Raw genomic sequence first — 24,821 nt, 5'->3', positions numbered from 1 at the left:
ACACTTACAAGTGTACCATGTCTGCAGGAACCTGTATGCCACCCACACCATCTGCACTCCTAGGTATACTCCACATTTACATAGACATGTCCTGCTGCCTTGACACACTCCAATCACATACTCCAGACACTAACTATGCCTAGGTTTCCACACACGCTTGTGCTCACTCCTAGACATTCACAAGTCAAAGATCTTCACAAACCAGAGTGCAAGTAGGGGGTGGGGGCTGGGGGCTGGGGGGCGGGGGAGACAGGATGCCCCTGTTAAGAAGCTGCAATCCCCAGACTCGCCTCTAGAGGCTGCTGCCACATCTACTGTCCCAGGCCGGATTCCTAAGGTGGACAGAAGTAGCCTATGACATGGTCCGTACCCTCCTCCTCCATCCCTGCCTGAGGAATCAGGTGGTCTGCGGGAGACACTAGAGGACTGCATGCCCCTTGAGGAAGGAGGAGCAGGACATCCTGGGGGCCCTGGATTCCTGCAGGGTGAAGGATGACCACCTACCCACATGAGAGGGAAGTCTGACCAGCGAAGAGAGCAGGGGAATAAGGTAAAGAGAACTGGAGGACACCAGGATGAAGGGGGAAGGGGAAGGTGGGAGGCAGTGAGGAGCAAGAGACAGAAGGAAGACTTGGAGTGAGGGAGATAGAATGATGCCAGGAAGCAAGTAGAGATGAGATGAGAAGGAAGAAGGGAAAGTATGGGAGAGTAGAGGGGTCAGGCAGGGACCCTGCAGCACAGGGTGGGTATAGGGAGGGAGGCAGAGGGGAAGGCACCCTCACAGGCATGGGGGAAGTGGGGAACCACTCACTACACCCCGCCACCCACTCAGCTCTCATGTCCTGCCATCTCAGCCCCTAGTCAGGACAGACATGGCCAAGATTCTGCTTCTCTGAGCCCTGTTTTTCTCTAGTCCCAGGTCCCTGCACTGTGGGGAGCCTGCAAGTGGGAAGGGGGGTCTCACCTACCCCATAGGGAAAGACAAGTACTAGTGACTAGCAACTGAGCCTGTTGGAGAGAGCCTCTGGTTGTCTGGAGTGGCCCTTTTTCTTCTCTTGGGGTTGGCAGAACCCCTCCACTAGACTCTATTGGCAAGAATACCCATGGGGCCCCCTGTGTGAGCCCCTTGTCAGCCTGGCTCGCCATCTTTCTAACACCCATGCAGGCTCCGCTTTTACCATGTACCAGGCAGACAGGTTGGGGAGACGGAGAGACACCAGAGGGTAAGCGCCTCTCACCCACACCACAGCGTGACCACTGAGGTGGGTGCTCTGGCCTTCCTCACAGCATTGTGGATCAGAGTTGCTGGGAGAGTGTAAAAGTCTTCATGCCACAGACAGGAGCAGGAGGAGGCTTGAGGACCTATGCCCTCTTCCTGGGGTGTATAAACTCTGAACCTTTTTTTTTTTTAAATTCTGCCTAGCCTATAACCTCTCTGCAGCTGATCTCAGCCAAATGATTATCCTTCGCACCACACACACCACTCAACACTCAGGAGGTGTTTCATACCTATTGTTTAATGGTTATTAGGCTCTAATGATTTCTGGCTCCCCTCTCCATCTCCCAAGGTGAAGGAGTAGCTCACTGGGGGAGGTGGAGTTGGCAGTCAGGTCAGTGCTTCCCAGGCCCCCACCCAGGGACCCTCTCTCATCACAGGGCCTGCCTCCTTCCTGGAGTTCACTCTGAGAGCCCAGGCCCACCTTAGGTCATGGCCCCAAGGATTATCTCTATGACAGCTGGCTACAGAGCTCAGGGGAGAGTATGTTCATGCCAAGGTCCCTGGGTCCCCTATCTCCTAGGACAGTACCAGGACAATGGGTGGCCAAGAGGGCCTGATATACCTCCACCTGCTTGCTGATCCCTGGGGCTTCTACAGAGCCATTCAGAGGGCCCAAGGGATGACATCACCTCTTCTCAACAGTAGCAAGAGTCTAATGAGCCCTGCCCTTGGGAAACTTCCAGATTGGGAAATGAGGAGAGAGCCTGACACCCAGGGCTGAGAAGACAAAAGCACAAAGCCAGGCCCAGACACTGGTTGGCAGTCACCATTGGGGGATGAAACCCCCAACTGTGTTGCTGGCTGGGTCTCCTTCAACATTATTCAATGTTAAGACTCCACGCCAAGCATCTGATAGATGTTCTGCCTTTAATCCTTGCTGTACCTCTGGGAATAGGGTTGATCTTTATTCTACATACTGAAAATAGAGACTCTGAGAGCTCCAGCCCTTTGTGCATTATCACACAGCTTGCTAGAGTTGGAATTAAAATCCAGTTCCTCCGTTTCCAAAGCCCATGGTCTTTCTTTCCCACGTCATGGTTGCCCCTCAAACCCTAGGTGGGGAGTTGTTATTTCTCTTCCCCCCAAAAGCCCCCACTGCCAACCACATAACCCCTCCCAGCTGAGATCCCCTCCCACTGACACCCACCACACCCTAGGTATTAGCCTTGCCTTTCCCAAGTTGACTTCTCTGATCCTTGCCCAGTGCTGTTCCCCAAGATGCCACGGCCTGCCCCATTTCGCAGATAAGAAAACAGAGGGTTAAGAATGTTAAGTAACTAGCCCAAGGTCACACAGCTGGGAAGCAATTGAGCTTGATTAGAACCCCAGTCATTAACGCATCAAATAATAAAGCGTTAATTTGTGTTACAGACAATTAGGGAATGGGAATTAATAGGGCAGGCTGCTAATAGTGCAAAGGAGAGAAATCTAGCAGGTTCCAGAATAGACAAAGGCAACTGGGATGTAGAAAATGGGCCAGGTCTGCCTAGTGAACTTGAGAAGGGGAAGCATGGGAAAAATATGAGCACAAAGAGGGAGGGGAAGAGGGGCTTGCCAAAATTAGAGAGATAATGGGACACCACAGGAAGAGCTGTGTCCCCTTGGACCTGCTGACCTATGTGACCTTGGGCAAGGTCCTTCCTTCTCTTGATGCCTTGTCTGTCAGTGAGGAGCAGATGAGCCTGGGTGGTTGGTCTCTGGGATCTCTCTTGATTCTGATCTCCTAGAACTCTCATTAGAACTCTAATACCAGACCCCTGGCAAAGGGGACAGGTTGAATCACCAGGGGCAGACAGGAGCCCAAAGTCAACAGGAGACGAGTCGCACAAGGAATCTGGAGATTAGATCCAGTCATGCATCCCTCCCCTCTGTGCTTTTCTGACACCGTGGTCTTGTGTGGGCTCGCCATGCCCCGTCCAGTTTGTGGAAGCTGGAACATGATGGCGAATGAGTCAGGGTGGGATGTGAGCTTCCAGGGACAGAAGGAAATGCAGGTGCCATCAGCTAAAACCTATCCTCAGGCAAAGGAGAAGGAAGTGGGGTTCGTAAAGAAAATGCAGGGGAAACTGCCTAGGGGGAAGTTAGGTAGGGGCTTTAAAAACAGAAAAAAATAGTCTGATCAACTGGAAAAGAGTTGAAAAATGGTCCTCAATCAAGACATCACTGTACCTGAATATGAATGCAAACCAGACCATCAGCAAAGAGGACAATCATCCCTCAAAGGCCTGCCAAGGTAAAATACAGACACTGTGGACAGCTTAGAGTCAGCAGGAGCAGAAAGCAGATAGGTGTGTCTGGACACACAGACTATGTATTTAGCTGCGGTCTCTGCAGGAACTAGGTCCTCCATCTCCAATAATGCCACGTAGCTATGGAAATCAGAATGACTTGCTATCTCACCTTGCTTTCTCTTGGTATAGTTCTGATGTGACGATTTCCTTTCAACCCCAAGAGGAGGTGTATCAGGCAGAAATAGGACCATCTGCTCCACGTGGCTCCTGACGCCTTCTGCAATATGAACACTGCCCTGTGTGTGCACACACATGCTCATACATGTCCACGGACACACATGTGCACATACATGTGCTTCTGTGTGAGTACTAGGGTTTGAACTCAGGGCCTAAACTCTTGCATTTAGCTTTTCTATCAAGTCTTCCATTCTACCACCTGAGCCACAGCTTCACTTCCAGCTTTTTGCTGCCTAATGGGAAATAAGAGTTGTGCAGTCTTTCCTGCCTGGGCTGGCTTCAAACTGTGATCCTCAGATCTCAGCCTCCTGAGTAGTGAGAATTGCAGGTGTGAGCCACCAGTGCCCAGCATAAACACTACTCTGCTGGAGCTCTAGAGACCTATCTCTACAGCCCCAGAGCTCAGGAGTCACCAGCTTTTTGGAATCCCAAGATTTCTCCCTGAGCCAGCAGCTCAAGTGTGATACCAGCCCTTCCATGCCCTGTCTGTAAAAGGCTGGCTGAGCTTCTGTGTCCTCCGAGGCCAGTGCAAAGACTACCTAAGAATGGCTTGCAGAACCCTAAGCACACAGCAGAGAAAGTGTTAAATCCCCAATGACAAGTGTTGTGCTTATTAATACACATCCTTGATGTTAACCACCATCCCCTTCCCTTTATCACCATCTGTTTTTCAAGTTCTTCTTGGAGTCTAATCTCAAGGCTTTATGCCATCTTAACTGGAGTTTGGGGACTGAGGAAGAAGAGGAGGAGGAGGAAGCTGAGTTGGCTGGTTGGAAGAGACACCTCCTGCAAGAAGACAGGGCCGCCAGGAGGGAGATTACAGAGGCGCCGGGCCCAGGGCTGTGACATGCACCTGCCACGGCTCCAGGGAGATCGGGGACCTGCCAACTTACCCCGCCCCATGATCTCATGGTTGCATCTGCCAAGCCCTGGCTCAGAGAGCTGGTGCTGACAACAGGGCCTGGGCATGGACCCAGGGGACAGGAAGGCGGGAAAGCTGCTGAGATCCAGCCACAGAACCATCCCCAGGGGTTCAGGTATGGCGGTCCTCTGACCTAAACCCATGACCCGTAGCAATGGCCCAGACACACCTGTGCCCCTCTCCCAGCCCCTTGGTGCTGCCCATGGCCTCATGGCTGAACCCTCTGCGGAGATGATGGATGAGACAGAGAGTTCATGCTTCTTTCCCATCTCCTTCTGTGTCTCCCTGCAGACCCTGGACAGATGCCTCTGTGTTCGGGCACTGACAGATGTTGGGCAGATGATGGATGGGCAAAGGCTGTCATTCCTGAGGTTTCTGCAAGCATGTACATAAATGCCAGTTATAAAATGACTACAAATCTCCAAATAGGTGCCTCTGCCCCAGTTATGGGGCGTCCTAAAGGTATGACAAACCAGGAGTCAACCCCAGCCTCAAAGTTCCACACCAGACTTCTGCATCTTGACCTTTGCTAAGCAATTCCCAGATATTCCTACCACCCCCTCCCCCCTGCCAAATGATTCTCCTATTAACCCTCTAAATCCAATGTTAAACTGTCAGGGGCTTCCTTCCTCAAGCAAAGGCCTCAGCCGCCTGGGAGCTCTGCCCATAGGTAATCTCTGCCCATGCCCTGCCCCTTCCAGCTCGGAACTGCCTTATGGTCCACCTCTCCCATAGGCCACGGGGTGGGGGCTCTGTCTACCTCTCCTGCCCCCTTCAAACTCCCCAGCTGTAGTGCTGAGAGCCACCTCGACCCCCACCTGGGAGGAATCCTACCCAGATGTTCACGTACTCAGGCTAAAGTGCTGGAAGCAGCCTAGCACAGAGATGGGCCACTGGGGGGAACCCTCCAACCCCTGGGGAGGAGGCCATGGGCTATATGAGCATCCTTGAGCCCTTCCCTCAGCCCTGCCTCAGGGAAGTTTCTCTCCACCCTGCCCCCCTCCACTTTCTTTCTCACGACATCCTACAGAGAAGACACTGGATGGCTCACATCTCAAAAAAAAAATCCTTAGAAAGGACAGCTATATCTCAAGAGGTACCGAAGTGGACTGGGCAAGCAAGTGGATGGGCAAGCCCCACCCCACCCAAAAAGCCAAAAAAACAAAGGGCAAATGCCCAGGGTAGCAGGTCACAGAGACAGGCTTCTAGGATGGGCCCCTAGGGACTGGCAGCTTCCAAAAAAAAAAAAAAAAACTACAAAAAATGGATGCTATCGTGATACCACCTGTCTGCCCCTCCCCTTGCAGCCCCCGTGCTGGGGAAAGCCTGGTTCTCCCTAACCCTTTCCACCCTCCTCTGCTTCCAGAAGCCTTCTCCAACAGACCCCACCCAACTCTTACCACGGCTTCCTCCGCGTCCCCTCCGCGGCACTCAGATCCAAAGCTACCCTGTGCTCATTTGCCCTTGTTTATGTGTGACTTTGCAAATGTTCTCACAAAACTACCACTTTGCTCCTTGTGAGAGTCCCCAGTGTTAATTAAACCCATTTTGCTAGAGGATTAGTCCCTGCCCTTGAGGAGTGCCAAGGAAGACTCTGGAATCTCAGCCCCATCTCTCTTGCTGCACATTTTCCCCTCTTGATAATCAAGCAATCTCACTCACAGGTGAAACTTCCCACAATGAATAGCTGCCGCTCTCGCTTTGACTGTCAGGGAGGCCCTGGATCAGGTCTTGTCAGGGCAGGAATCTCTAGGGGGGGGGGTATCAGAAGGAGATCAACTTCTTCTCAAAGGGAACCTTTGGTGTATGGCCAACCCTCCCAAGACCAGGCTCACTCTTCTCAGCTTTGAGAACTAGCCTGTTTGTCAATGCTGCACCCCAGCAACATTCACAGGGCTAGGGAAAGAGACTGGCCTGCAGTGCAATCTCAGCTCTGTTGCTTCGTGATGGCATATGAGTAACTATTCTGTACCCCAATTTCACTGCCTGTAAAAATGAGCATAATAATAAGAACCCCATGAGAGCATGGTGAAGTTTGGAGCTGATAAATGCAGTGGCCTGTGCCATTCCTGACACACTCCTCACTCAGGAGGTAGACTATTGTTTGCTGTCTCAGGGGCCCAATATCTCTCATCTCCAGCTCGCCTTTAGCCCCAGTAAAGCCTATACCTAGTGTGCTACTGGAAGAGACTGTGAGGGAGGGGAGGAAGAGACTACCCTGGCTTTCAAGGTCTGTGTGTGTGTGTGTGTGTGTGTGTGTGTGTGTGTGTGTGTGTGTGTGTGTGTGTGTGTATGCCAGCGCAAAATAAGCCCCAATACTGGGGCTTAAACTCAGAACCTTGAGCACTCATTTGGCTATTTTGCTCAAGGCTAGTGCTCTACCACTTGAGCCTTTTCAACTTCTGGCTTTTTGCTGGCTAGTTAGAGATAAGGGTCTCTTGGATTTGTCTGCCAAGGCTAACTTTGAACTGTGATCCTTGGATCTCAGCCTCCTGAGTAGCTAGGATTTCAGGGCATGAGTTACTGGTGGCCAGCTAAGGTCTACTTTTGTACAGTGTTTTCTGATGCCCTCATTCACCCATAGTTTGTCTGGTCCAGGGTCATGAGGAAAGGACAGGTCATTGGTCCAGGCACAGGTCCACGGGAGGGTGGTGGCTGGGAGGCCTTGTAGCCCTCCAGGTGCAGGTCTACTCCCTACCCTTCTTGTTACTCCTGGATGCCAAGCTCAGGCCTTGTCCAGGAACCACTGAAGATGAGTGCGACAGGAAAGGATATACCTCTGGCTGGATCCACTTCCTTCTCTTTTGGGAATCCAGCTACTCCAGGATGGCACATATGGGCACAGGTTCCATGATGAAGCAGAGAAGAAAGGTGCTGTCCTACCACTGCCCAGAAACCACAAGTCAGCTATCTCCTGGTCTGAAATCTCAGCTCCTATTACAAAGTACATGTTTACACAGAGACCTATATACATGCCTCAATCAAATAGGACTTGGTAATACATCAGGGATAGTTTTCTATCCACATGACCCTCTAACCAGTTACAAGTGACAGTCCAAGAAATCCTATTATGCTGGGAACTAGTGGCTCATGCCTATAATCCTAACTACTCAGGAAGCTGGTATCTGGGGATCACAGTTCAAAGCTAGCCTGGGCAGAAAAATCCACGAGACTCTTATCTCTGATAAGAGTCATACTACTCATAAAAGGCTGGAAGTGGTGCTGTGGTTCAAGTGGTAGTGCACTAGCCTTGGGCAAAAGGAGCTCAAGGACAGTGCCCAGATCTTGAGTTCAAGCCCTAAAACCAGCACACACACACACACACACACACACACACACACACACACACACACACACACACACATACAGAGAGAGAGAGAGAGAGAGAGAGAGAGAGAGAGAGAGAGAGAGAGAGAGAGAGAGAGAAGAAATCCTGTTCTAAGTGATATAGATGGACTGCAGCCCTAAGCTGGCAACAGAATGACTTCTCCCACCAGGACAGGGACACTGAGTCAGCAGGCAGGACAGCTGGTACATTCACTCTTTTTTCCCTCCCTCCACCCCTCATGGGTGGGGAGACAAGAGCCACCGCTGAGGACGCAGGAAGAGGCAGTGAGCTTGCCTTCCTCCTGTGCAGCAGGAACTCACCACACATGTTCTCCATCCGCCCAGAATCCAAGACACATCAGCCATGCCACTTCATAGACACATAGTGAAGGACCACCAAAACTTTGAAAAGATGGCTTGGGGAGTTGCTCTGAGCCCAGCCATATTCTGAGTGTTTCCTCTGTGCCCAGCAGCAAGTGTTAACACATCCTCCCTCTGCAAGGGACATCATAGACCACTGGCTCAAAGTCTCACAGCTAGCTCCTGGAGCTTGCAAAGCCGTTAGCAGATACCTCTGAACTAGGCAGCATACTGGACGCCTCTGCCCATCAAGGTAAACTTCCATAGGAGGACTGGAGGTTGGCGGGGGGCGGGGGGACAGCTAGGGAAGGGTGCAAGGCAAAGTTGTAAGAGAATAAGAACAAAGGTCTGTGAGCTCACAGAGAGGCAACGACCCTCCCCCAGCTAGTCCTTCACAGGCCAGAGGCCCTTGTAACTAAACTTTAGCACTGGGGTGCAAGTGAGGTTTTCCCACTGCACACAGGGGCCATGAACTCCAGCAGTTTTAGACCCCGCTGGTATTTCCAGAGCGTCTCGGACACAGAGAAGCCTTTTCAAAAGGCATATCTCAGCTCACAGTGGCCAGAGGGCCCGAGGGTGTGCTGAGGGGAAGGCAGACCCCTGTCTGAGGCGCCCATGTTCATCTGTGTTACCTACCAGGGCCCAGAGCACCTTGTAAGGAAGGGCAGCTGAGAAACTCCTCAGCTGCCATCCAACCCTGCTGAGACAGGGCAGGGCCCAGACGCGGGGCTTCCCGCCCAGGAATGCCACCTGCCAGCTGAAATTCCTGCCCACGCGGGTACCCCAAGGCCGTGGAGGAGGGGTGGGATGGGTGCTTCCCCCACCCCCACTGACAGCCAGCAGGAAATGTGTTGAGCTCATCAACATCTTTCTGACCACGGGGGCCAGTGCCCCTGTGCCTGCCAAATGACGGGGCAGGAGCCAGGTCATTAGGCAAGGAGACTGTCATTAGAGCAGGTGATGCCACCACGCACAGACAATGGCAAACAGTCATTAGCGGCTGTGTCACAGGGTGAGGCGGTGCCAGCTGGGGGCAGGGATGGTACTGGGGCAGAGAGCCTGAGTATCCTCACACCCATCACCCAGACTATCTCTGTCTCTGTCTGTCTCTGTCTGTCTGTCTCTGTCTCTCTCACACATACACACACACGGGAGGAAATAAACATACTCACTCACATTCACATACTCACTCACATTCACATACTCACCAAACACATGAGTAGACACACACAGCTCCACAGCTGGAGATGAGAATAGATGTGTTTGGCCATGACGTGTGCACACATTCACGCACATCCACATCCACACACAAGCATGGGATTAGACACACATGTGCACACTCTCACCCTCGTGCATTCGTTCACAGAGAATATGAGTGGACACACACACACATGTGCCACACACCCACACAGGTGAGGGTGGATGCACACACAAGGGCATGAAAGACACATGCTTATACTTAGCTACCCACAACAGAGCCATGAATCGACGCAAACACATGCTTTCCCTTTCTCTCTCTCTGTTTTTCTGTCTCCATCTGTCTCTGTCTCTGTCTCCTCTGTCTCTCTGTCTCTCTGTCTCTCTCGTCTCTCTGTTTCTCTCTGTCTCTGTCTCTCTGTCTCTCTGTCTCTCTCTGTCTCTCTCTCTCTGTCTCTCTCTCTCTCTCTCTGTCACACACACACACACACACACACACACACACACACACACACACACACACACACACACACGGGCTGAACAGATACAATGTCCAGGAAGTACATGGGATCTGAGACCCCCTTGGATCCTTCTACAACCAGGCAGTCCAACACACTTATCTCTCCCTACCATGAGATAGACACTTGAGGGCCTTCATGCACCCCATCCTTTTACCCCTACTTCAAAGGACCTCATAACCAAGCTAGACAAACCAAGCAAAGCACAGGTTGTACATTGCAACCCCTTCACATTGGCAGCTCAAAAGCCAGCTCCAACCACCCCTCTCTTGAAACCCCACAAGGATGGGCTGCTGTGTTCAAGTATTTATGCATTCCTGACCTCCATGGTGGAGAGGCTGGGGATTGGAGGTTGAGAAGCAACTGAACCTCAGACTCTGTCCCAGTTTGGCTTTTTCTCTCCCATCCTCCACCCCCATAGACTGCAGTCTGGCCAGCTGCAGGCTGGGGGTGGGAAGTCAGGCAAACAAGGAGTAGGCAGAGCTTATCACCAGACTGGAAAGGCGGCTGGCAGCCACTGGAGGCTGAATCCTCTTGCTTGTGTTCATCAGCTGGGTCTATTTGTCTCCTGATGATGCAGTAACACATCATCGTGAAATCAGAGGCTTCAAACCCCATTGTTTGTCTGCACACTGGTGTCTCTCAACTGTAATCCTTGCCACTCAGGAGGCTGAGATCTGAGGATGATGGTTTGAAGCCGGCCTGGACTCTTATCTCCGATTAACCAGCAGAAAGCCAGAAGTGGAGGTTATAGTTCAAGCAATAGATAGCACAAGCTTGAGCAAAATAGTAAGGCAAGAGTGCCAGGCCTAAATTCAAGACTCAATATGGGCACACACAGGCACAGATACACAGTACCATTTTATTTACTTGCTATTTATTTACATGCTGTTTTTCACTGCAGCTGTTAAAGGACGTGCACTGGAAGCCAAGGTCTCACTCGCTAAAGTCAAGGGGTCTACAGGGCTGTACTTCTTGCTCCTCCTGGGACTCTAAGAGATACTCTGTCTCCTTGGATTTTCTCGCTTCTTAAAGCTACCAGCTCTCCTTCTATCTTCAAGGCCAGCATGGACACATCTGTCTCTGTTTCCTTTTTTCACATTTAAAGGTAATAACATTGGGTTCACCCAGATAATCTGGGATAATCTCCCTATCTCTAGATTCTCCCTTAATCAAATCTGCAAAGTATCTTTTGCCCTGGCCAGCCTCAGACATCTTTGGGTGCTGTTTCTCTGCCTAGCACAATGGGTGACCTTGGACAAGTTACAAGATACAGAGGTTCACGGAGCACGCATCTAATCCAAGCACTCAGGAGGCAAAGGTAGGCAGATCTGCCTTGATTACAAAGTGGAACCTTATCTAACAAAAAAAGGAAACCCCAAAAACAAACAAACAAAAACACTCTGAACACCAATAGGTCACACCTGTAATCTTAGCTACTGGTGGAGGAGGGTAGGGGTGGGGTTGAGACCTGAAGGTTTGCAGTTGGAAGCCAGCACAGGCAGGGTAGTTTGAGACTCTTATTTCCAATTTATCAACAAAAATCCAGAAGTGGAAGTGTACCTCAAGGGGTAGAGTACAAAACAAAAACAAAACACAGTTAGGGATCAGCACTAAGTCCTGAGTTCAAGCCCTAGTACCAGTACCAAAAATAAGGAAAAAAAACCTCAGCAACAATGGTCCACTGGAAATAGCGCCAATGATCCAATGACACAAGTGGTCCTCACACCCACCTGGCCTCCATCGATTCGTCTCTTCCTTAGGCTTCCTGAGGATGGATGAGGAATAGTGTTCAGAAGGAGATAGGAAGAAAGATCTCAGAGACTAAGGAGAGGACCCACTGGGTTTGGGCAGGAAGTCAGGACTGTGACAAGGGGTTAGGGTTCCTTGGGGTTGGGCTGTGCCGAGGCCTATCTATATCAGAAGTTGTCCTGACTAGGAAGATACACATACCTGCAGTGACATGAGATGGAGGGGTGGTGGGGCGCTTCTGTTTATTCTTGCCTTCCTCTTCCTCATCTACTGCCATCAGCTTGGAGGGCCTTGGGGCCTAGGGTGGGCAGGAGGCCCCAGATCAGCCTGCTATTACTTGGGTAAGTGCCGACTGTAGAGCGATGACCCAGGAAGATATTCTCTACATAGAGGAATCTACTTGATAGAAAGCAGTCATTAGTCCCAAGTCCTGCCCTGTACTGTTTTCCCACTCAAGTGGCAGCCAGAGGCAACTCAGGGAGGGAGGAGCTGAGGTCATCAGATCCCCATCATCCAGTCCTGCTCCAACCAGCATAGCCCTTCTGGGATGCCTGGTCTGAGTCCGCCTGCACCCATTGTCCAGGACCCCCAGCCTACATCTGCTAGCTATGTTTTCCTGTGCCAGTACGGGGTTTGAATTCAGGGATGTCCTTTATCTTTTTCACTCAAGGTTGGCACTCTACCACTTGAATCACAACTCCACCTCCAGTTTGGGAATGGTTAACTGGAGATTAAAAAATCTCCTGGACCTTCTGCTCAGGCTGTCTGTGAACCATGGTCTTCTTCTGATCTGAGTCTTCTGCATGGCTCAGAGTACAGGCATTGTCCATCTGCTTTTCACTCCATCTCCCCTTACCACCTCTCCTGGCTCATGTCAGTTCCTCCAGAACTCAGAACTCAGCACAGGACCAAGCTCTTAGACAACACAAGGGGGAAATGTGACTTGGGGCTGGGTACTGAATTATGGGTATGAACTGTAGTGGCATACAACAACAGTGCATTGACCTGCTTGGCAATGCCACTGAGACTGCATCCATAGCACTGGATACTTATGTAAGTTATGGGGGCACAGGAAAAGTCTTCCTCCTCTTTCTCCCTGAGACATGGTAGACAAGGCTGGCCCCAGGCTGCTCTAACTTGCTGCATTGGGGGAAAGAAGGAATTCAAAAGACCCAGTAGGTCCCTGAAAAGCAGCTGCTGAATGCATAGAATTCAACCATCAAGCTTCTTCTGTATGGCAGGCACTGTGGTCAGCATTTGGAGTACAGAGACGGATGAAGCATGGGGCAGATGAAGCCCCAGCTCTCTACATGTGTCCTGGGAGCCTTCCTTACCGGCCCTGACAATGTCCCTGCATGATGGCCCATTTGAAGACTCCTAGCTCCCAGACTTCCCAGGGCTGGCTGGCCTGTCACCTAGAGCAGTACCAGCTACTGCCACCCTGGCAGGTGCACAGGCCTTTCAGCAGGGAACCGAATGTGGTTTCGGTCTATTATCAAGCCAGATAAAGGCAGTAGCTAGAGCTCCATGGAATGATTTGAGCTCCCAAATAAACATCCTACATGCCCTACCACTCCCCCAGCCTCCTTTGTCAGCTGTCCATCTTCCAGTAGCTCTTTGTTCCTCTCTGAAAGCAGCCCTGGGGGCGGGAGCAAATCCTAAATAGCTGTGTGCTGTGCCAGGAAGGAAAGGGTGAGGAGGCTGGAACTAGCTGGGCAGGGGTGGCTGGAGGCTGGGGCTGGCTGGAGTGAGATTCCAGAGCTCAGAAATCACTGGTGTCGAGGGCAGTGAGAGGCAGGCCCAGCCCCTGAGACTAGAGGATGAAAACCTCTGTCACAGCCCCATCTTCCCCATCTTTGTATTTGCCCCATTGCTTGGCACGAGGCTGGTGCTCAAGAGAGACCCTGGAAAGATTTCCTGAGTGGATAATCAGATCAGAGGATGGGATGAGTGGAGTTACTGGATTTTCCAGGGACCCTAGTTCAGACATGGAGGCTTAAATGAGATTGGGGGACAGGGGGAAACAGTGCTTCAGATTGCCTAATGGGAGAAGGCCAAGAAAGGTTAAGTAATAGAGTAACACTGTTCATTCAACAACTATTTATTGCATCCTTCCTCTGCCAGTGACAGTCGAACTATGACAAGCCATAGTCTTTGTCATCACAGAGGTTGCTAGTGACAGCTCTCTCACTCATAAGGCAAGGCAAGGGACTCCTGGGGAGACTTCCTGTAGGGAGAATCAGAGAGTCAATATGGGTCATTGCTGTGGGCCAATGTGGAGGCTCAGAGGCACAGAGTGAAGTCTGAGCAATCAAGGCTGTAGGAACCATCCTCACTATCTGATAGTGGACATGAGCGGGCACAGAGCATGGGCATAGAGGGCTCTCTGGAACCCACATTGCCTCCTAGGAGAAACAGTAGATGAGAGAATGTGGTATTTTCCCAGGAAGCCAGGCAGCCCAGGCTGTTCTAGGCCCCCCCTAGAGGAGCATCAACAGCCTGCCCTCCTGCTGGCTTCCCTATGCGCAATTCTTCCTGCTCCTCTCCACCCAGAGGCAGGCCTAGGAAGCCACTGGCATGGGCCCAGCACCCACACAACTAGCCATGGGCTGGGTTCCCTGAACAGGCAGGGCCAGAGGCAGCCTGGACCAGGAGATGTTGAACTAAATGCTTGATACCTGGGTCCTGCCTCAAAAAGACAGAACCTGGGGGCCTCTGGCTTGGTCCCTGCCTGCCTGGGTGCTCACCTGTCTACACCCCGCAGTGGAGGGGCCTTCGCCACTGTGGGGAGACTGCATCAGTTTCTCTCTCTTTTGCAGGAGGTAGGGCTCCATTTTTTTAACCTATGAAGGGATTTGTCAGCACCACCCCTCACCCCCAGACAGGGGAGGGAAACCAAAGGTGTGGGACACAGGAAGATACAGCCTCTAGAAATTTGCTGGTGGTGGTCTACATGACACCCCAAATGGAAAACCCCATCCCACCCCATCACAAGATGGACACCCCACATCCTAACCCTCCACAGCACCAGAAAGCGCTTGGTGGCACATCCTTCATTGGAACTCAGTAGGGTCAGAGTCCTGTGTGCAGGGATAGCCTGAACTTGTCTCAGAAGGAACTAGTCATCAGCCCCTTCTATGTACAAGACACTGGATCACCCTGATCCCAACTTTGTCCCAGTGCTCACAGAGCTCAGCCAGAGAGGCAGACACAAACACGTCAACAACCAACAATAAATAATTACAAATTGGGCTAAGTGCTCTGAAGATGGGAAAGTGTAATTAGCCTGTGCATGCCTCCCCCGGCCCTCAAGGCCTGCCCTCATTACAGAACACCTGCATGGCCTGAGCGCCTCAGCTGCTTGGCTGAGCACCAAGGGCCAGGGTTCACGCTGGAGGCCAAGTACAGTGGGGGACAAGTATTGAAGTTGAGGCACATGGATTGAAACAAACTAGAAAAAAGGAAAATAATGATTATCCAATAGCACTCAAGTGTGTGTGTGTGTGTGTGTGTGTGTGTGTGTGTGTGTGTGTGTGTGTGTGTGTGTGTGTGTGTACTGGGTCTTGAACTCAGGGCCTGGGTACTATCTTTAGCTTTTATTTTTGCTCAAGGCTTGCACTCTATCACTTGAGCCATACCTTCACTTCTAGCTTCTTGCTAATTAATTGGGAATAAGAGATTCCTGGGCTTTTCTGCCTAAGCTGGTGTCAAACTGGGGATCCTCAGATCTCAGCCTCCTGAATAGCTAGGATTATAGGCATGAGCTACCAGTACCTGGCCAATATTGTTTAAATTTAAATAACAAATATCATCCACTGTGACCTCCTTTTACCAGCTGTCAAGTCCTAGAGACCAAGCACAGCCCCCCACCCCCGCAAACCACACAGCTGGTGAGTGGTAGGGCACTAGACCAGAAACCAAATCTCCCCTGTCCCCACCACCACCCCATGTTGCCTTCCAAACCTGTTCTGAATCAGGTCCTAGCCTCCAGGGGTCTACCATCTCCTGACCCAGCTCAGATGCCTCCCTCCTTTGCAGACCAGAGCCGTTCACAAAAGCCAGCTGTACATGATGATCGCCATGTTCTGCATTTGTGCTGTACAACACAGACATGTGTCCCATTCCACTGTCAGGGAGATATGGCTGTTAACAGAGGGAGAGGAAGTCTGAGGGGGCTTCAGAGAAGCAGTGAGAAGTCAGGGCAGAGCTGGGACTGGAAGGGAAGAATCACAGCAGGGCCTCAGAATAGGGTTTGACATGCTGGGGGGGGGGGAACCTTTAGTGTCAAAAACCATGGAGAGACACCGAAGGACAAAAGGTCTTTTTTTTTTTTTTACATGGTGGGACTGGGACTTGAACTCAGGGCATGGGTGCTATCCTTTAGCTTTTATTTTTGCTCAAGGCTGCTGATCTACCACTTGAGCCATCGCTCCTCTTCTGGGTTTTCTGGTGGTTAATTGAGGATAAGAGTCTCACAGACTTTCCTGCCCAGGCTGGCTTCAAACAATCATCCTCAGATCTTAGCCTCCTGAGTAGCTAGGATTACAGGTATGAGCCACCAGTGCCTGGCTCAAAAGGTTTCATCGAAGCCTCCGTGGGCTGCAAAGGAAGCCACGGGTCCCTGAGCTTTACAGCGCTTCCTAACACTCCTGCAATGCTGTCTCTCACCATTATCACCATCCCACACAAACATGAGGCTACTCTGGGCTTGGAGCACCTCTCCCTCTCCCGGCCTGTCAGCTCTTCCTCCTCCCTAGGCCTCTGCCCTTTGTCCCCTCTGGCAAGGTGTCTTAGCCATCTCCACCTGGGTTGGTGCCTCCTTCATGTGTCTGGAACCTGTTTGGCCTGGTGCAAAGAGAAGTCCTCGTCTCCCTGTTGCTGACAATTTCCTCATTCTAGGCCTCGGTGCTTCCCAAATCTATATTTAGCTCTCCAGTTCCCAGCTCTGGATCCTCAGAAAGTCCTATAACCCAGCCTCAGGTTGTTCAAAGGCCCATAGACCCCATTCCCAGGATTGGGGATCAGGGCAGGAGTTCTGCAGCTTTGGGACAGCCCTACTCAAGGGAAGATCTGCGAGAAAGGAAGCCAGACATGGACCAGCCAATGATCATAGGCGTGGACAACACAGACACATTCGGGAGAAGTAGTAGTGAGGAGTGGACAGAACTTGAGGGCATCATCTGGGAAGACTTCCTGGAGAAGAAGCTCATCTTCTCATGGTGCCCTACAGTGAGGCTAAGATTGTCCCCTGCAGACTTCAAGCCCAGACCTGGCTCTCCATAACTCTATCATGTCCAGAGCCAGAGCAGACCAGCATGTTCTCACTGGAACATTCATCCAGCAGGTGTGTCTTGCCGTCCTGCCTTATGAAGTCTGCCGCTCCACAGACCAGGCCTCAGGGAGCAGGGCAGAGGAGGCAGTGAAACTATGACACAAGGATGCCATTCCCATCAGCCATCCAGGTGGGGGTTCAGCCCAGATGCTTCTCTTCCCTCAGGGCCAAGGAACAGGACAGCCCAACCAGGCCTCTGAGTAGCAGGAGACTGAGAAGGACGGGCAGACAAGAGGCAAGACAGAGAGCCCACAACCCCAGGAACAAAGAGATGAATGGAAGCAAGGGGAGACAGAGTCAGAGGTCCAGGAGGAGGAATTTGGAGGCAGAAATGGGAGGACAAAGGGGAAAAAGAAAGGAGAAAGCCCCCCTGTGTTGACCACTAATTCTAGGAGATTCCGGGCGTCCACTCAGGCCTCTTCCTCCCCCACCCCTCATCTCTGGCCAGCTCTCCACTCTCTGCCCTCTTTGCCTCCTAGGTGAATGGGATGATGTCTTGTTCTCTCTCAGTGACCTGGGGACTGGGAACATCAAGGAGAGATGTGGGGTAAGGGAAAGGAGACTGCCATTTCTGTCTCTAAATCAAGGAAGGACCAATCAGAACAGGTCTTCAGCAATCCAGAGACACACAAAATGCCACACAGGCTGGTCTCACCTGAAGCTCCAGGTGAGTGTTAGTACAAGCAGGAGGGAGCTGGACAATAATGTAGGTTCTCAAACATCCCAGAGAGACTGAAAATCTCTCACACACACAAACACACACACACACACACACACACACACACACACACACACACACACACACACACACCTTCTCATCTCCCATCCCCCATCCTTTACTCCCACAAACTTCCTGCTTTAGGTGCAGTACCCTAGGGGGTGCAGCTGCTCACTAAGGCCAGGAGAGAGTCACACTTGGGGTGTTCAGTGAGGGTGGATGTCCTCACGAGTGGGGAAGAGGAACTTGCTGTCAGAGATAGTAGCCTGGATCAGAAGTCACACCTCCACCCCCAAGGGGAAGAGGCCCACATGGGAGGCTCTGGGGAAGGGAAGCGGACATGGACAAATAAGGAGAAGGGAGATGGAGGCAGGGCTGGGCAGTCCACAGAGTTTTGTTTATTTTGGGCTTTTTTGCTGCTCTTCCTGTTTAGCAGCCAGAGCTAAGAAGGTCAAGGACGTCTTTACGACTGCACTGCTGGGCAGGAGAAGAAGCAGCAGGAAGGCCCCATATCTCTGCCAGGCCCAGGTGGCCCACCCTCGATTCTACCATGGAAACCATGACACCCCACCTAAAGAAAGTCTCTAAGTGTTCAAGCCCTAGAAATAAACCCCAAAATGCCAGCCTAGGAACCAGAGACTTGGGAATTGCAGAAGCAAGGAAGAAATGGCAAAGGGCAGATGGAAGCCTGGCAGAAGTGAGAGTTAGGTAGCCAGCTCAGAGGCAGAGGACCCATGGGTGAGGCCCAACCATAAGAAGCAGGAAGCTTCTTATTCTATCCCCAGTCTTTCCTGGGGAAATCTCAGAATTCAAAAGCCAGTATAAGAACTCCTACTCCAGTTGTGGGCATCCATCCATCCCTGAACGACGGTACCCTGAGGTGAAGAATGCCACCCTCCCAGCACCTCCTCTAAAGGTGAGGGCGACACATTCAGAGTCTCCCTCAAATAAGCAGTTGTAGTGGGGACAGGGGGAACATTCAGGGCATACCTGACGTAGGTAGTTGTTTTGACACCAGCAGAGCCCAAATGCCATTGCCTGCTCTCTCCTCTCCTCTCCTCATGAAACATTCAAGGGTAACCAGGGGAGGGGAGCTCTATCTGGTTGCTCTATCAGACCACATGCCATTGGGGATACCAGGCCAGGGGAGAGGTGGCGGTGGCCACTGGGTTGAGGAGGCAGTACATGGCAGAATTAGAGTAAGCCAAAAGGACCTGGCCACCCACTCCAGCAGCAGGTCCTGGGATTCAGTATCAGGATGGACCACAGAACCCCCAGAATGTGTCCTCGTGAACTAGAAGTGCTCACATGTGGGAAACTGGTAGATTGAGGACCCAGGCCCACGGTGGATGATACGACTGAGAAAGCGGCCCCCTTTCAGGAGTTCCAGCTTCCATCTTGGACCCTATGCGTCTCTCCAGGACAAGCTCTCCTCTCTGCTCAAGGGTGGGATGACAGGTGCAGAAGGACAGGCTGGGGGACCTTCGTCAGTCCAGGAGTCCATCTTCTACTTCCTCTGCATACTTCCTATAAAAGAAGTTAAATGAACTAGAGAAATCAGGGGGGACGGGTTGGCACCGGGCCAAGCCAGGTAGCAGGAAGTGTTTTTCTACCCAAAGAGCAAAGCTCCATTTACCCAGCTCTTGCCATCTCTGCTCAGGAAAATGCCTCAGACCATGGTAGGCTCCTTCCAGTAAGTTCCTTGCTGAGTTTAGTAACCTGCTCCAGGTCCCTGCAGTGATGAGCTGCCAACCTGGGTCTTGAACCCAACCTTGTTTTTCCAAAGTGTGTGGGGAGGGAAGGTGGGGACAGGACTCTTGGTTTTGACCATCTATTTTGTGTAGCTCCTGAGAGAATAGGGTACATATAGCCAGTCTTCAATAATGAGACAAGGAAGGAAGGAAGGAAGGAAAGAAGGAAGAAAAGAAGGAAGGAAGGAAGGAAGGAAGGAAGGAAGGAAGGAAGGAAGGAAGGAAGGAAGATAAGCCAAAGAGACTCTTTGGCTACAAGAAAAAAAGTAATAAAAATGTTGTTTTCCTGCGCCCGGTTGGCGCGGTGCCCAGGACAGCTGCCCTGCACTGAGGAGCTCAGGGCTGCGCTTGCCTCATCTGTTCCAGAAGAAGTATGTGAGCCTGATACGTCACCGGTCAGGTATGTGGTGAGGTCTGAAGCCACAAGCTCTCTCTTTCCTTGCTTTTAAGTCTGCTTTCTTGTTGTCTCCCATCCCTGCCCCACTCAGCCAAGGCAGCTTTGGTCCCCTTCTCTGAGATTAAGGTTTGGCTTGGATTAGGGGGTGAGGAAGGAGGCTATGGCCCCCTCAGCAAGGCAGATTCCCCCCCCCCCCACACACACACACACGCACCAGGGAGGCAGAAGGTGTGTGGTGCTGGGGGAGGGGCAGGAGCCTCACGTCATCTAACAGGTTGGTCGGGCTGGGAGGCGTCCCGCCCTCCTGCAGCTAATGAGCACTGTACAACAGGTGTTTGTGCCTCAGTCCCCAGCTTGTCCTGGCTGCGACAGGAGGTAGCTGCCCGCCACCTCTCCAAGGCTTGCTTGTTCACCCCAGGGCCCTCCCGCTCCCAGGCCGGGGGGGCCACCATGGCCTGCCGCTCCTGCGTCGTTGGCTTCAGCAGCCTCAGTGGCTGTGAGGTGACTCCTGCAGGCAGCCCCCGGCCTGGGGCCTCAGGATGGAGCAGTTTGGGGGCCTGTGGACCCAGCTTCAGTTCCCGCAGCCTCACAGGCTGCCGGCCAGCTGGCACTATACCCCAGGTGACGGTCAACCCCAGCCTCCTGGTACCCCTGGATCTCAAGGTGGACCCAGCCATCCAACAGCAGAAGAACCAGGAGAAGGAAGAGATGAAGGTCCTCAATGATAAATTTGCCTCCTTGATTGGCAAGGTAAGCAGGGGAACAGAGAGGTGCCAAAACAGAAGGGCTGCCAGGCCAGGGCAGGTGGCTGAGCATCACTCTCTGAGCATCACTCATCAAGCCCCACCCCTAGAGCCAGCCAATGGGGAGACAGCATGACAAAGCCAGCAAGCAAACCCTGAATAAAGAGATGGAGAGGGATGCCCCTGGTGTCTGAGGAGAAAGAGACCCCTAAATGGACTCCCAAGAGTGTTTAGCTATGAATCTGCTTCATGGCCTGTGGGCATCCTACTTCCAAAGTAGGATGGAAGAAGGCAAGGGAATGCTTCCTACAAGAAGGGCTTGTGGAGGGCTCTCCTATCTCCAGGGCAGTGGAATGAAGGAGATGACATGGAGCCTTATCCTCCTGTTGGTTTCTCAAGCCCCTGGCCCAGCTTCCCAAGGCAGCAAGCAGAGCAGGCAGGACTATGGAGGAGTGGGTTTGGGGCTGCCGAAAGGAGACTTGTTGAGGCTGTGGTAGGTAAAGATGCCTTGGTGTCAGAAGATAGGAATGCAAGGGATGGAGGCTTCTAGGTAGAACCAAGTAGCCAGCGGGGTCTCCTTGTAACCTGACTGAGTAGATCAAGAAGTCCCTAGTTCCTTGGTCCCCATACTTTCTAGACTCTGCTGCCCATCAATGCCAGTTTGTCTGGGGCTCTTCTATCTCTAGCCCCAGGGTAAGAGAGCTCCAAAGAAAGTCCTGATTTCCTCTCAAACCTCCTCTCCATTTACCTCCTCTAAGAAATTCCTTGGGTCCAGCCTGCCCAAGGTTCCATGTGATCCTCTCAGGTCCACCGTGTCCTGTCCTGCCCAACAGTGAGAATCAGGAGACTGACTTCTGCATTGATTGTTTGTTATTATCTCTAATTCTCTCAAGAGCCTTATAAAAGAAGACATTTGAGGGCAGGAAGTATGGCTCAAGTGGTAGAGTGTCTGCATAGCAAGCAAAAAGCCCTGAGTTCAAACCCCAGTACCAGAAGGAAAAAAAAAGACAATTAGCACCCTTTTTACAGATAAAGGAAACTTTACCTTCCTCGTCCTCCCTGTAAACAGAAGCCCAGCCTTCCATCCTGACTCAGTCCTTGTTGTATCTTCACCTCAGAGTCTACATTCCTCTGGTTGTTACTGGCCTCCCCCGGAGACAGGAGCTCAGGAGCTCACAGAGAGGATGGGGGAAAGCAGCATGCAGGCCCCAGGTGGGAAGTGCCTTCCCAAGGCATTCTCCACTCCAGCCAGGAGTTCTAGCTGAGACTGCTCAGTTTGCCCTGCAGCCCTGGCCAGGCCCAGCTGGGCCCAACGCCCTGGCACTCTGTGCCTCAGGGTCTCAGTTGGAAAGTTGGATGAAGGTAGCTTGGATAGCATTTCTGCAAAGCTATTGTTTTCCAGAGTATGCAGATGGGAAAACTGAGTTCCAGAGAGGCTACAGGCCTTGTTCAAGCACACACACACACACACACACACACACACACACACACACACACACACACACACACACACACACACACACACACACACACACACACACACACACACACACACACACACACACACACAGAGCAGTTTAGATTAGACACAAACCAGTGGTCTCTGAATCAGGACTTTTTTTTTATCTTTTTGGTCAGTAATGGAGCTTGAACTTGGGACCTGGGCACTGTCCCTGAGCTCTTTTGCTCAAGGCTAGTGCTCTAGCTCTTTCAGCCACAGCTCCACTTCCGGTTTTTGAGTGGATAATTAGAGATAAGGGTCTCACTGGGACTTTTCTGCCCAGGCTGGCTTCAAACTAAGACCCTCAGATCTCAGCCTCCTGAGTAGCTAGGTATGAGCCACTGGTATCCTTCCTGAAGCAGGAATCTTGTCTTTCCCTCCACCGTTCGTGTGCTGAGACCGGAGCTTCCTGGCCCACAGCTGAGGGGCCCAGACAGAGACCTGCAGGGAGGTGAGAAGATGGCAATCCAGACAGAGCATCTTTTCCCACAGTGGGAGGTGCAGAGTCCCACTGCTGGGTTGGTCTTCCTACCCTTGGGAGGCAGGGCTCTGCAGAGGTGCCTCCTCACCCGCCAAACCTGGTTAATTCCTTAAAAGGAATGCTTCACTGAGCTATGTAATTTGGCTCAGATGGGTGGCTTTTCTCCTCGAATTGCCAGTGTTGATGTCACCTGTGCCTCTGCCGTGGGCAAGGGGTGGCAGCCAGTGGGTGTGGGCACAGGGAGGGGTCACCTAAGGATGGGGTCTTATGCACAGAGCCACGGTGATGTCCTAGAAGAATCTTAACAGAACTGGAACCTCCAAACCCTCAGTTTTGGCTGGGAGATGGGGTGCCCTTTGCAGTGTGATCCATTAAGTAGGGGTGTCAAGGGTATATCTTTAATTGCTGAGGGTCTGTCCCCAAGGAGCCCTGGCTCCTAGGGAAGGCTAGAAAGGCCAGGCAGACATAAAACAGCAGTCATAAGAGCAAGCTGTTCAACACCATTGCTGAGCTTCAAAGCTGGCTCTGCTGCTAGATGGCTGTGTGATCTCAGGCAAATGACTTTATTTCTCTGTGCCTCCATGCACAGAGGTGAAATGGGACCCTCCATCAAATAGGATGATTTTTGGAAAGTAGCTAGAACACACCCAGCATATAGTAAGTGCTTTATAACTGCACAGGACAAAATAAAACAAATGCGCTTGGCCCGGGAAGTTCCTAGACTCCAGCTAGCCCTTCCCAGGCACAACTCTGGGAAGGAGGGAATGGAGGGGACAGGCCATGCAAAGGGAAAAGGGGAGGTACTTGGTGAGCAGGTGTGCCATCTGGGGGAAGGCTCGGGGACAAGATGCCGTGACTAGTATAGGGGTGCGACTCCAAGTAAAGACAGAGGCAGGGCCTCCGGTTCCCCATTCCCTTGTGGGCCCTCCAAGTCTTAGAGAGAAATCAGCTTGGGGGAGAAGGGCAGGGAAAGAAAATGCAGGGGAAGCTGGGTGCTGGTGGCTCACACCTGTAATCCCAGCTACTCAGGAGGCTGAGAGCTGAGGATCACAGTTCAAAGCCAGCCCAGGCAGGAAAGTCTATGAGCCTCTGATCTCCAATTAAACACTAGAAAACCAGAAGTGGTGCTGTGGCTCAAAGTGGCAGAGCACTAGGCTTGAGTGAAAAAGCTCAGGGACAGCACCCAGGCCCTGAGTTCAAGCCCCACAACCAACAACAACAGAAGATTCCATGGAATGTCTTCCATGTGAGTAGACAGGCTTTGAAGCAGTATTGTTTCTTTACTTGTTAGCTGTGTTTGCTCGGACACTAACCACCTCTGTGCTGATTCTATGTGTGCTCTGCTCTGTGGGTGGCCTTGAACTCCTGCCAATGGCAAGACTGGAACTGAGAAGTGGCAGCAGGAAAGGGAAGGGAGGTGGGGGAAGGCGGTACCCACATCACCCAGCAGGGGCGCTCTTCCAGCTTCTCACTACCTACACAACAGAGGCAGAGGAGGTGGACAGATAGTGTCCAAGATCTGACTCAAGAGGCTGTGGAGAGGGAAGCAGAGAACGGTAGGAATGCCTGGGAACAGAGAGGTAGAGATAATGCCTTCCTCTAGGCTGTCACTTCTGGACGGCTCTCAAGTTGACCCCTCTGGAGCCCTCCAAGGGACTCAAAGCCTTGGTTGAAGGCAAGGAATCGGATGTCCTTCCCAAAGACTGGACCCTGCTTGTCTTGGGGGCCAAAGCCCCCAGGTGGGAACCCAAGGAGAGGATGGAGGGAAAGCCACAAGCCTGGAACAACATCCCAGCCCTGGGTAGAACTTGCCTTCCCAAGGCAATCCCCAACTCCAGCCAGGAGTTCCAGCTCTGGCTACTCCATTTGCCCTACAATCTTCTGGACCTCAGTTTCCTCATCTATGAAATGGGAAGGCCAGTGGATCAGGTGTATGATCTCCAGATCTCTCCGAGAGCTGAAAGACAGGGATCAGACAAACCAGAGAGGAGGGGTGGGAGGGCAGAGCTCAGCCGCCTCCATGGGCTGAGGGCCACTGCCTGGCACCTCTCAGTGCTGGGATTATGGGCCCTCCC

The 24,821-nt window shown here is 52.0% G+C and overlaps 1 protein-coding gene and 1 long non-coding RNA gene across 2 annotated transcripts in view; one reads left to right on the top strand and one right to left on the bottom strand.

The window, feature by feature from the left end:
• Positions 1–13,979: 13,979 nt before the first annotated feature.
• Positions 13,980–24,821, bottom strand: part of LOC138841034 (uncharacterized) — a 19,485-nt gene continuing 8,643 nt past the window's right edge. The window contains exons 2-3 of the long non-coding RNA XR_011376305.1: positions 19,182–19,400; positions 13,980–14,050 (exon numbers count right to left, since the gene is read on the bottom strand). This is a non-coding gene — a long non-coding RNA (uncharacterized lncRNA). The remainder of the gene's footprint in view (positions 14,051–19,181; positions 19,401–24,821) is intronic.
• The window catches only part of Krt80 (keratin 80), a 25,014-nt gene continuing 20,557 nt past the window's right edge, over positions 20,365–24,821 (top strand). The window contains exon 1 of the mRNA XM_070041466.1: positions 20,365–20,771. Within this exon, the coding sequence (XP_069897567.1) occupies positions 20,472–20,771 (300 nt within the window). The 5' untranslated portion in view covers positions 20,365–20,471. The remainder of the gene's footprint in view (positions 20,772–24,821) is intronic.

This window comes from Dipodomys merriami, unplaced genomic scaffold, assembly GCF_024711535.1.
Source record: "Dipodomys merriami isolate MVZ:Mamm:240054 unplaced genomic scaffold, mDipMer1.0.p SCAF_10, whole genome shotgun sequence".
In the NCBI taxonomy this organism is placed as follows: Eukaryota; Metazoa; Chordata; class Mammalia; order Rodentia; family Heteromyidae; genus Dipodomys; species Dipodomys merriami.
The sequence above is the reverse complement of the archived record's forward strand: the minus strand, read 5'-3'. Positions and strand labels throughout refer to the sequence as shown.